Raw genomic sequence first — 13834 nt, 5'->3', positions numbered from 1 at the left:
TACGGTGGAAGTGAATGAGAAAACACTCAAGTGTAGAAATCGGAGTTACCGTCAAGCATCAGGCGTGGTGCTACCAAGCTAAGCGAATTTTAAGAGAAAGGGTAAATACCAAGATTGGAGCGAAGAGGTCCGCGATAATAAAGTGCGAGGTTAGTGTACTAGCGAGGCTGCTGGATCATCAGGGGCACGACAGGGCGCAGCCTTCGCTCCTTGTCAGGATAGAATTGGTACATGAGCTTTTCTTTTCTCGGGGGACGGTCGTACGCACCGATTCCGCTCTCGTAGGAGCGTGCGTGCCAGAGTGCTGATTGGGGCATAGGGGCGTGGGCGAAAGGCGGCATGTGGCCAGGGAAGGGGCCGGGATGTGCATGGGCCACGCTGTAGCGCTTGCTGGGGACCGGCGTCTCCTTGAGCGTCAGGCGTTCGGTCATGGCTGGCAGAACGTGCTTGCCGTTGGCTTTCACGAAGTTGGGCACGCGCGCGCGCAGGCCGCAGTAGTACGGGTCATCTGGAAATAAATAGTTCAGGATTAATTAACATTTTCGTGGTCCCTGGAGTGAAAAATATTTACACGAGGTAACAATGGTTGTACGGTGCCTTATATTATTCCCAATTCTGTGGTTGTACGAGATTCATGCGATTCATGAGCATAGCAATGCGTCAACGCAGTCGGCTTCTAGATAACTTGGACATAAAAAGAAGACTTAAAAGAACCAAGCCGTTCGAACTAGTGTTAAAAAGTGCATAAATGCAGTGATTGTGTAATAGTGTTTGTGCTACTTTATTTTTATCTAGGTCGCAATAACATAGTGGACCGTAAGCATATTAGAATAAACTAAGGACAGTTATTGGACTGAAATTAGATTTAGAAATTATTCATAAGTAGAAGTTTAAGCTAGAATAAAATTACTAATTAGCCCATAGGCTAGATCGTAGTAGGAATAAAGCTACCATTATATAATGGAGCTTTATGGTAAGAAAAAAAAAAAAAAAACGCAGTCGGCTTCAAACGATTAACTGCTTCTCTCGTCAAACCGCTGAATTTCGTGGGCAGGCGATAATGTGTCAAATACATAGGACCAAATAGCCCGAAGCTATACTTTGTGACGACTCATGCTCGATAGCCAACTGCCGAGGTACCGGCCGTCGTATGTACGTTCGTTTCACTTGTAGCCAGTTAGGTCCCTATCCAAAGCGCCCTTCAAAATTAACTAGAAAATCAGTCTTTGTTATAAATTTTATTGCTTTGATTTGACCACGTTCTCGTACACCTCCTATCTGATACCTAGTCGTATATAATTAAGGCATAATATTTTATGTTCCCTCAAGAATTAGGTCAACGATTTGCCTATTAAAATACCGTATCGGATAGAGGCAACATTTAAAGTTTAGGTCGATGTCTGCCGTTGCTTCTCACGAATCTGTTGAACCAAATGTTAAAGTTGACAGCCTAGACGTTATAAAGCTCTACGACCTATTGTAACGGCCGCACTGAAAACGTAGCACGTAATGAATTTTCGATTTGTTTGTACAGATCTATTCTACTTGTATGAATTGTATGTCCTATACGTGATCGCCACACCACATTTCTTCAAGACGAAAGTCAGGTTTTGTACAAATGATTCAAACCAAATTGCTTGTAATGCGTTATCGTGTAGATAAAAGTAAGATATGTAATCAGTTTTCTATGCATCGCACCGAAACTAAGGCTGAGATCTAGTATAGAGCGCACTTTGGCTTTGCTCAGAGTTAAGACACTGTTAAAACGAGACAACGTTATAATGCTCACATCGATCTGTCTCGTTTCAAAGTCAAAGTACGCTCTATAGACTTTAACCTAAGATTCAACTCAGATCTATGAAGCGCACTTTGCCTTCGCTCAAACGTAAGACACTGAAGTTTCCTTCAAACTACGGAAATATAATATAATATATAAATATTATATTCCGTAGTTTGAAATCAACTTTAAGCTTTTATCAAACTTTAACTAACTAACTACTTAACTAATTAACTTTAATCAAAATTTTGAATAATATCAAACCATTACAGATCTCATGACGACAAGGCTTTGACGCATTCAAATACTCTCAACAAACCTGACTGAGTCCAATTTAAAAATTACTCTTACAATGCTTACTACTGCGCCAAGAAAAGCCTCACAAACGCTGATTTCATTACAATTTTCATCTTAGCAAAATAATAAAAAATTGAATATAAGAACTATTATCCGGCTTACAACCAAAATATAATTTAAAACAATGCATGCTCTTCGTGTTCCGCGTCCTACGCCCGCAGCTCAAATACCGTCAATTCAAATATCAAGGATATGCCCAAATGTCAGTCCTATGTTGCAACAGTATTGTCTAGGTAACCTCTGCACCGACTGAGCTCTGAATAGGAAAACGACATTTGCGAGCCATGAGCATAACGCGATAATACAAGCATGCGTAAAATAAATTGTGGAATATTGATACAGTTTCAATAGCCAGTCTCTTTGTAGGAAAGGTCATGTTGTTTATCGGAACACGAATTTCAGTAGGTAGATAACATTACTGACTAGGTACGTATCCCTACCTTAATTTTATTAACTAGATGTCTTAGCTGCTTTGAAAAACATCCTCTATATTTCTCATCTTCGAGTTTCTTCTCAGTAGGAAACCCACATTCGGCTAATCTATATGATACTATGCCTGTCTGTCTGTCTGTTCGTCTGTTTCTGTCTATCTGTCATTCTGTCTGTCTGTTAGCTTTTCACGGGCCAAGAGTTTGACCAATTTTGATGGAGATAGAGTTAGCTTATATCCCGGGGCCCGCCCCCGGCTAGTTTTATCCCGAAAAAACAAAAATCAAAATTTTGAAAAGCCTAAATCCACGCGGACGAAGTCGCGGGTATCCATCTAGTATTTTATTTTAAAAAACCATCAGTAAAGGTAAATACTAATCAGAAGCAAATTAACTAGGTATACTTAGTACCAAATCAATAAAATACTAATTAATTTAAGATCAGCATTGGTAATTTCACACGCTGTCATACGACGGTAATCCCTGATGAGATCACAGGTGGGAATCTAGTAAATAAGTACCATCCACAGCTGACATGACTTGATTACCAAGTAACTATGATGTCTACTTAACATTCTAACACGTTTTGTTCAAAAGTTTTTGAACATGTTTTAAACATCCTTCAATAGTATAAGTAGATGGTACTACCTATGTATAAAGTTAAGTAAGACTATTTATTCGATTTTTAGGATGATTTAAAGTTTAAACCTCCCAAGATAAAATCTAAGTCAGTTTGAAAAAACATTTTTTCTCTAAATCCATCCAGGGAACAAACTTCAAACCTCTAACATGTAAGACCACATAAACTTACCGAAGCGTCAGAGAATATTTCGCCGTTACTACGGTATAATATTATTATTGATAGTAAGATATTATGTCTACATAACGATGCCTATGGACAACCGTGAGTGATAAATGATGATCCGTACTCACAAAATTGATATGGAAGTGTTCACACTTGCAACATCGTATTGTAAATTACATGCTCCGAACATAAATCCCGAATGTCACACCGGAGTCGCGGCATTAAATCATAAACGTGTCGCAAATACTGTGGTAGGTACGAGGAGGTACTAGTCGAAATATACGGAAACATCTGTACTGAAGTAGGTACCTAATACATCTGGCAGGTTGTTTGGAATGCACACATTCCTATGTATTAAAGTTACCTATAGAATATTCAACTCTACCCTATGAAAACCTAGGCAGTTTGCTAACAGAAAAAACAAAGATACAGAATGTTTTTGCTAAGCAAGACGTATCTACTTTTGGATTTTGTTAGAAGCTACATAAATATAGTCTGACATGTCACGTTTGAGTTAATATTCTAGATTTATCTTCCGCTGTGGATGCCCTACTTACTATTTTTCTTTACATCTCTCTGTTTCTCTGTAAGATGCTGTGTACCATGTAACCAAGTCTGGGTCAATAGACACTACGCGTCACGGAACTCGAAAGTTGAAAAAGTCCTCGGTAAATGATCCGTGTGTGCTACTAAAGTAGTAAAGGCCCTTATCTACAATGGTATGTCTGGTATTCAATTAGCGCGGTTACACAGTTCACAGTTCCTACACAATTTCTTATCTTCATCTTCATCATTGTTTTGGACTTTTTACCTCGAATTTCCTACCCCGTCCTTACGATCCCTACCAGATTGCATCGGGCTATATTGAGATCTTATAACTTTGTCATGAAGACCAAGTCTTTCAAAATAAAAAGGCCTAAATTACAGCGCGCTAGGCATCTTGCTTTTGTTTCAAACAATTTATTATATTGAAATAATTGTACTTTTTCGAATCAACGTTTAATTAAAGCTACAATCAGTCTACAGTGGCCTGTGGGTTAAGCTCTTTCTTTGTTTCCCTAATTTAATGGGTAGAGTGCGTATTTTAATTAGCGCCTACGCATCGTACCAGACAATGCGTAAATCCTAGAATTGTCCTTAAAAGCTTTTATCGAGATTGAATTGAAAATAGAGATCAATTGAATCTGAATTCTACGTAGGTACTCAATGGTGAAATAGTCATTACAAGACGTAGCAAGGATATCATTAGAAGTTGTAGCTATCCAACTAATAATGTGTGTACTTTTGAATTATTAGAATCGATTATTCCAGAGCTCTGAAGTCCGACGCATAGATACGAACCTATTGAGTGGAGTGGAGAATAACTATGAGTAGGTATGTAAATTAATTTGAAATGAAGATGGAATTACTCACCATATTTCTTATTATCTTTTCCTTTGTCAGATTTTCCTCTCGGGAACTGTGTAGGAACGCGATCGCCCTCAATGTCATCGTAATCCGGCTGTAAAAGAAACAAAAAAATATCGATAACTTTACAAAATGCTCTCGACACTGGTTTTCTTAAATCCATTACTTTGTCCTAATCTATATCACTTAATAAACCAGGCTTTAAAGAAGTCATACAATCTGCGCACAATTGAAATGTTTAAAAGGATATATAAACATATAAAGCGCGTCAATACGATTACACTATCGGAACACACAGGATTATATTAAAAACCTGACTTTGCTAATGCAAAACGACAAAAAGCATTAACAGCAAAGAAATAAACGCGTGGGGTACTTGACTATCCTTATCTTCTTACAAGGTGAAACCAGATCAATGAACAACTAATGGTGATACGACGCTCATATTGTAGAAGAGACTTATCGTGAAAAAGAAATACTCGCCAGTTGCCATCCTGATTTAAATTCGCTTTTCAAATAGATCAATGTCGTTTTATGTAGGTGAAATATTCATTGATTTCAATTGAGTTATTTTTCATATTACAATGCTTGACTTGTATACTTAGATAGTGACTGTAAAATTGTATACAGAACAACAACGCAAGATTTGTGATTATAATAAATGTTATGCTAAAAATGAAGCAAATGATAAACAATTTAACTGTGTCACTGTAAACTGTATTATTGATAAACGATAAAGAAGCAGTAAGAAGAATTAGGTATATGATATGCACTGCTCAATAACTTTTAGATAACGCAACTTACAACATTAATTACCAGTTTTCTTTTATTCTTTTAAACGTACGTGAAAACGTCATTACAGAATAGTTATAAAATGTGCTATAAATTAGTTGACCTTACACTCAGAAAGTTTATATATTGAACCTTCTAGAAATACCTACAGTTGGTAAATCGAGACGATGCAAAACACATAAAAATATCCTTCGGACAAAAGTATTTTAATGCCACGATAGACTCAGCGATAAAAGACATGCTCAAGTCAATCTCAGTAGTAAGTTAATAAAGGGCAACAAAAGCACAATATAATTGATTGCATCTTAAAGATCCTTATCAGCTTATAAAGTGTCAAATAAATGCACGAGAGTGTTGGATCAATGCAAAAAGAATCCTCGCAAAAGGGACAAAAGACATTCCTCATCTTTGTAATGTCATAGCAAAAGCGAGCTATTTGGATAAACCAATAAAAAGATAGTCAAGGTTGCCACACGTACATTTATCTTTGGCGGCAATGATTTCTTTGATATGTCATCGATAAAGACTCCATCATTGTTCACTTGGCTTCGCTTAATATGCGAAGTTTAATTTTAATGTATTCTTCATCGACTATTGACTTTTATTATGAAGATAAGGATTTGATAGATGCCATTACGAGCTCTTACGATCCTGTTAGATCTTCTGATAGAGCAGGAACAGAGTACCTTGAATTAATAAAACATGTGAAGTAATCAAAATTTTGCATCAAGAAAATGGCGAAATAAAATGTGAATCATGAAATTTAAAAGTTCGTTAACTAAAATAAAGAATGAGCATCCCAGTGTATAAACATTTAAATATTATGATCGATAAAATTGCATTAGTTGGAAATATTTATCAATCTGTTGCAAATTGAAGAAATAAACCATTATTCTTAGCAAGGTGCATCTCGAAATCACTTTGCGTAAATCGGACCTGTATCAACCAACACATTAAATGTCCCTTGTGTTATAAAAAAAATTGCAATCTTCGGTCAAGGTTTTGATTTCCATTAAGAGCCCGTTGTGATTCATGAGTCTCAATTTATTTTGAATTGTATCCTCTAATACATTAAGATTATGGATTTAGAAGCCTTTTACACGCCATGACAAGTAGTTGATAACTTATTTTAAGAGCCAATACATCTTCTTTAATTTGCTATAAATGTCTGTATGTGAAAATAAACTCCCGAATTTAATGTGGGTACAATACACGTCAACTTTAATATGATAAAAAAAATAACTACGATTCGAAAATACTTTACTATACCAAAAGAAATGTGGTCATGAGTAATGTTTCGCCAAGCGGCTTTGTACTTCATAAAAAAGTATTGTAAATGGAGTTCGTAATAAGGCCTACGCATGAAAAACGTATAAAAATAACGTGTAAATTGATTTTAAAAATAGCACGTTATAGCACCTCAACCTTAACAGTTGTAATGTGATTGCAGCAAAGATAATGCAATTTTCACCTGTAATACAATTATATGGCGATTTATTTACCACATCTAATGTATAACAAATTGCATACTATTTTGTTGGTCAGTCATAATTTAAACGGAATGGTTGTTGCGAATTGGGCTTCATTAACTCCAAATTTTAACCCCCGACCCAAAAAGAGGGGTGTTATAAGTTTGACATGTGTATCTGTGTATCTGTCTGTGGCATCGTAGCTCCTAAACTAATGAACCGATTTTAATTCAGTTTTTTTTTTGTTTGAATGTTGGCTTGATCGAGAGGGTTCTTATAATCCAAGAAAATCGGTTCAGCCGTTTGAAAGTGATCAGCTCTTTTCTAGTTACTGTAACCTTCACTTGTCGGGGGTGTTATAAATTTTTAATTTACACTTGTGATTCAATTTGAAGGGCAAGTCATCTCATTAGTCTGAATCTGTCTACTAAGATCATTTTAATTTACTTGTTTTAAATTTTATCGTCCGTTTGTTAAATTGCCTTACTCGCATAATAATTTCACCAACAACATTTTCGCTTACTTCATTTTTATCATTTCTTAAGTTACGCATGCGATTAAAACAATTTGTCATTATTTTTACATCATTATTCATATTTAATACAATTTTATTTGAGTGAGATACGTGCAGAAATGCTTTTAACGTAATATATGATGTGATCCTTTCTGAATTGTCTGCCGCTTCGTTACTCAATTCTGTTTGTATTTCTGCACGTATCTAGGTACCTATGTGTGCTGGTCTGATTTGTTATAATCTAAGTTGAGAAGTTCAAATTTTGTTATGTTAATGTGCAGATTTGTCAGTTCAATTTTCGTCTAGCCTTTCATTTTAGTGACATTTATAACCGGAAGAAATTCCTTTTAGAGATTAGATAAGAAGATAAGTGTCTAATCATACGTTTTGGCAATTTAAATGTATTTTTTGTTTTCAACTTTATGCAATGCATGCTTAAGTGGATGTATTTCGACTCTGAGATTTTTTGTGCTGTGCTCTGGTTATACGTACCTCAGAATTTCTCCCAAAAATCACGATATTTGGTTTTATTAAAAAGCTTCACATAAATGTTTTGTTGAAAACTTAAAGAAGATTTAACTTAGTATTAGCATTAGAGGATCTTTTCATTTAGCTATTCACTCACCTTGGGAATGTCAGCTGGTCCATAACCATTTTCCCTCGGGGGCAGTTTCGGGGGTTTGTCGCCTCTTCTCTGCCCCATCTGCATCATGAGTTGTTCCCTCGTCGCCGCTACAACCCCGTGGATATTGTGACCGTTGTGTCCGTTGTGTCCATTGTGACCGTTGTGGCCATATCCCCCAGAACTGCCGCTGGAACCTGAGCCGTTTGCGTTTGAACTGGCGATGCTGTAAGGATCTTCATCGGGTATTGGTATGCGAGGTCTGTTCTTGATGTCCATTGGTCTTTGAACTGTTGACAAAAAAATAATACTACATAAATAAAATCGTGATCTACTGATATAAAAGTTATTATTATTTTAAGATTGCTTGAGAAAATATTGAAATAACTTTCGACTACCTTCCTGGCGCATTGGTATGCTCTGTGGTATTATAGGTGTAAGATACTGGTTCCATTCCGGCAGGGGTAATTTAGTTTTTAATTTCTAGTCTGGTGGAAGGCTTCGGTCGTGGATAGTTACTACACTATCGGCAAATAACTAACTATAACATCCGTGCTGCCAAGCGATTTAGCGTCCGTACAATGCCGCGTGGAAATCAATCAGGGGTAGGTACGGATTTAATGAAAGTGCCATACCCCTTCCTCCGATGGAAGCCCGCTTCCATCCTAGACTGCATCATCACTTAAAACCAGGTGTGATTGCCGTCAAGGGTCACTTGTATCGGAATGATAAAATTAACAAAATCAGCTTGTTTACACATATTTTCCAAGTATTCTCTTTGTTATAGAACAGAAGTAATAAAATATTATGATAATCTCTAAATTGACTTAAGTATAATCTTTACTGAGACTGCATTGCAATGAACCTTTGCTCTTTAAGCTGCAGTCGGTTACAAATGAGCCAATTTAGCTCGAAATAATATCAGATTCGGAATTAAAGCTTGTGACTTTGATGTGGGATTCATAATCTGAGTTACTTACAATTTGATTGAAGGTTGACCCAGTTATAAAATTGAGATTGATTAATATTTTATTCAATACAAAATTATAATTTTTAATATGTACCATTATTATTTTAATTTTGATTTGTTTCAATACACGGGACAGGTAGGTTCAATTCAATTCAAAATATTTTTATTCAATTAGACTTTTACAAGTTCTTTTGAATCGTCAAAAGCATCTACCACTGGTTCGGAATGCCTTTCCTACCGAGAAGAACCAGCAAGAAACTCGGCGGTTGCTCTTTTCAAAGATTTGATATACAATATTATGCCATGTATAAAAGCAATTGAAGTCCCGCGCATTGCTGGAGCGAATTGTAGGTCTACGCTCTTCTATCATTTACATAATCTTCGATAGTATAATATGCTTCTCAGGAGCATATTTTTAATAGATTTTTGAACTAGGTAGTGAAGGTAGATAATCTTCCTATATTTCTACCTTTACCTGATAGATACCCACATACCTGAAATTAAGAGAAAGTTTTTTGTAAGGAACTAGCCCGGTTTAACCACAAGGTCATCGCCGCGCGTCTAGGTCTTACATGGGTACCTATATACATATTACAATCTATGTAATATAGATGGCAACCTTTATACCGTCGCATAATAATCATAGATCCTCGTGTCTAGTGATTGCCATCCGATCTCTGGATCACGACATTCGATTGCGAAATGTTACTGCATAGAGCGTGTTAGATAATAATAAATAAAATCTATTGGATGATTAATAGTATATTTCATTACAAGTGCGGAAAGGCTGTCATTGCAAAGAGTTCCGACAAATGTCTACCCGAGCCGAGGCGTAGCTGAAGGCGAGGGTTGACAGTCGGAACGAGTTGCAATGACGGTTCCGCACGTGTACTGAACGACTATTTTTAATACAGTTGCGAAAAAATGAAGCAATTTAATAAAATAATAAAAATACAATAAACTCAACTAACTTAATTTAATTTAATTTAAAACAACTTTATTGTTAATAGATATAAAAAACTAGGGTCGAAATTACTCATTTTAGGCAACCAACAACTAAACTTGCAAAGAAAATTTCTGAAAAATGGCGCCAACCGTAGAATATAAGTAGAGTTTTTTTTTTCTTCACCCATTCTGGTAGGCAAAGGGAACTATGCCCATACAGCCAAGTCTTCAGTAGAAGTTTTTTATTGATATGAAATGAAAATGAAATTTAATGAGATGAAATGAAATGAAACCTAACCAAACTCATTCAATCAAATCATTAAATCTGATATTGAAACATTAGTAGCTTCTTTTTAGAAATATACGTATTTGCATGAATCATAAAAACTTCTATGAATTTTTTTAGTAAAAACTTCATGGTTGGTTTTTCTTTTTAATATTTTGACAGTTGGGAAAGAAAAAGCACGAGTGCGGGAAAGGTAAAAAAAAAGCACGATTATGTAATAGCCCACATCCCGAACGCTATACGTCCCTGCAATACGCCACTTTTTGAGCAACTGTATTAAAAATTAATTTTACTGTTTCATAATAATCTTAGGTACCTAACAAGATAATATTATAATTCGGTATCGATAAAAAAAAAACCAGCTGATGCAAACGATTTCACGCGCGTGGATTTACTTGCCTAGGTTTCTATAAATTCCGAGGAAATTAATTTTCCTGGGTGAGGGGTTTCTGGGGTAGTAGGTAGTATCTTATGTCTCCAGGATATAAACTATCGTTGTGCCAAGTTTTGTCAAATCAGATACACGCAATTTCAGCATTTTAATATTAATATGGGTTTAATATTCCCTGATGAACATAATATTACCTATTATACTATATTTGGCCATCGTATTTTCAACGCCTGCCTATAATAAATAGCAAAGATACACTCAGGTTACTAGATGAACATTGCAGTAACGCATTACTACACAAACAATTAAATAGAAACCTGATGCCTTTAACGACGCAAATTGCTATTTTAATGACTATTGTAACTCTCACGCTGTTAACACTGGAAGGGTATGAAAATAGCATTCAAGTCCACTCAATACATTTCTTTTAATATCTGCCTAAGTATCAGTTCTCAGGAGATAACTTGAATATGATACCCATTTAATTCGATATGGCCATGTTATCTAGCACGCCGTTTCTTCTAAAAATAACTTTTCAGTGCTGTTTGCATATTAGGTAGTAGATAGTAAATAATTAGACAAAAAAACATTGAAAGCCTAGTGGTTAAGACGTCAGATAGTCAGGAGGTTTTGATCCCGGGCACGACCTTTTAACTTTTTGGATATCACTTAAACATCGTGATAAAACTTGCATGCCTGACAGTTCTCCAAGGTGTGTGATGTCTGCCAATCCGCACTGGGCCGAGTGGTCGACCTCATATTCATTCTGAGAGCAACGTGGCTGTGCTCAGTAATGAGCCGGCGATGGGTTGATCATGATGAAATAATTAGGTAGAGATAAAGGCTATAAGACCGAACGCGGTGGCCCAAACTTCCAATTTTGTACCATTACAATAATTATTTTAAATGAGAGGAACATTACCAGTATATTATTATTCTCCTATGGCTCTCAAAAATTGGTGCAAAATTACTTTGCATGTGTTCTTTAGGATTTACGAAAGAATCGGTTCGGACAAAGCCCATTTCAGGTTTGATTAAGATTAAAATTTCTACTTCTATGGTGTGGAGTTTGGCACCTTTTGAACTTACTGATAACAAAAATGGTCGTAACTTTAATGATGCAGGTCACACATTATTTTGTGACATTCCAACTTAATTTACCAAAGGTGCATCACAGACGGCCGCTTCGTTCCCGCTTTTCACTCGTTCACGAATAACGGCGTGATAGCCGTGAACCGACTATTGTGGGTCGTATACGATATAGGCTTTAGCCCTTATAGCTCGTTTACATAGGCTGCGTAAGCTTTGCGTAAGCGTAGATGTAGCGCGTGCCATTGCGTTGTAATGTATGGAACTGTATGAAACATGGCACATCGCTTGCGTAAAGCGTGGACGTATGCGTAACCCGGTGTGTTAGGGGTTTACGCGCGTCACCTCGCACGTGTCTCGTTTACATGCTTGGTGTGAATCGGCCTTTAACCTGTTGCGTTAGTACTGTCATATTAAATTAAATCGAATGACCCAGCGGAAAACATGAAAAGGAACCTTTAGGAGCACAGTAGGCAATAATTAATTCTTAATAAGCTGGCCCTTGGTAACTTGTGACTCGTAGAATCGTCTGCCCTCAAGGCAATTATTATGTAGTGTACCCACCTATCTGTAAATTACTTTCGTATAATTTAAACAATCTAATTTTGTGATGATTAAGCATGCTGACTTTCTACATAAGTATAATATTATTTTGTGTTTAGTTTAATTGATTATATCATAGTGTAGCGTGAAGGAAATCTGGTCGAAGCTAGCTAATCTCTTTGGCTACGTGCCAATTGTATATTTCGATATTGCGCTTTTACTAGATTCGATTTTTGGCTACCTATCACACTTTTAAAAGGTATTTTTTCTAGGCAGAACCTATGTCTATTTTTAAAGACCTTTCTGTCAAACAGTATTAACTTTTTCCAATCGATAAGTAATAATAATAATTGCTCCTCTTTAATTTCAACCAACCAAAAAAGTGAGTTGGACAAATAGTGCAGTGGATGCGGTTCGAACCTTACGACCTTTCAGGTTTCAGTTGGCTCGACGATCTTTGAACTCTACTCAGGCCCCATACACTATGTTATTTAGAGTTCCGTGACCAAATCTCGGAAAACCGATCATAGATCTTACAACCATATTATGAAATGCGAGAGGGAAACAGTTTAGCAAATTTTCATCACAGATTGCATCGCCAATCGCCTGCACTTGGGTACCTAAGTATTATTAGATAAGATCGTATTCAATGTTGTCACTAGTAAAAAAGTTCAAAGAAATAAAACAAAGGCTTTTAAAACGACATTATTTTTTTCTTAGATTCTAGATAAAGATATACAGGGACAAGATAAGCTCATGTAGGTACAAAATCGTGTGGACCACCATGTAGGTATGCTAGAACGGAGTTAGAATCCAGATTAGTAAGTATATAGTCAATGTCCTGAATTCTAAAATGGCACACGGGTTTCAAAGGCCATATGCAGGATTACCCTCATAAAATGAGAGATTAAAGCATTTTGGCTGATAAGAACTTCAAACAGTTTTACCGTATCAAAGGATAAAAAAAATATAAGGTTTTTTTTATTGAATTGAAGAATTATAAACCCACATGAAACCAACCTAATGTATTCTGCATTTTGAAGTGAAATAAATAAACGGGTACAGATTTACTTATTCGTATCTATTTTATATAAAAACAGGGATGTTGATTTAGGTTTCATAAATCTCGTATTCTTTACTGATTAATAATAACAAAAACATAAAGAATATATTTTTAATAACTGTACACAGTAGCTCCGGCTTTGGCTATCTCGTCAGCCCTTTCATTGCCATGTATGCCTTTGTGAGCCTTCTATATAATTCTATTTGATGATCTTGAATTCTGCAGACCTGCAGGATTTTTATTATTATTATCAATTATTAATTTTAGTAATCGTTAGGCCAATGATTACAAAAATTAAAAAAACACGACTGCTCTGCTATATTGAAGTTCTTTCTTTACTCGTGATGATATAATAATTCTAACGACACCACATTTT

At 36.0% G+C, this 13834-nt stretch overlaps 1 protein-coding gene across 3 annotated transcripts in view; it reads right to left on the bottom strand.

Annotated features, from left to right (window-relative positions):
- Positions 1 to 13834, bottom strand: part of LOC123869925 — a 206677-nt gene that overhangs the window by 2715 nt on the left and 190128 nt on the right. For 2 of the 3 annotated variants that reach the window (XM_045913042.1, XM_045913023.1), the window contains exons 7-9: positions 8175 to 8461; positions 4781 to 4868; positions 269 to 508 (exon numbers count right to left, since the gene is read on the bottom strand). In XM_045913042.1, coding sequence (XP_045768998.1) covers positions 269 to 508; positions 4781 to 4868; positions 8175 to 8461 — 615 coding nt within the window. Of the gene's footprint in view, positions 1 to 109; positions 509 to 4780; positions 4869 to 8174; positions 8462 to 13834 lie in introns of all 3 variants that reach the window. The other variant, XM_045913033.1, reaches the window with a different exon arrangement.

This window comes from Maniola jurtina, chromosome 2 (assembly GCF_905333055.1).
Source record: "Maniola jurtina chromosome 2, ilManJurt1.1, whole genome shotgun sequence".
NCBI classification, from domain to species: Eukaryota; Metazoa; Arthropoda; class Insecta; order Lepidoptera; family Nymphalidae; genus Maniola; species Maniola jurtina.
Note: the sequence above shows the minus strand (reverse complement) of the source record. Positions and strands in the feature narration are given on the sequence as shown.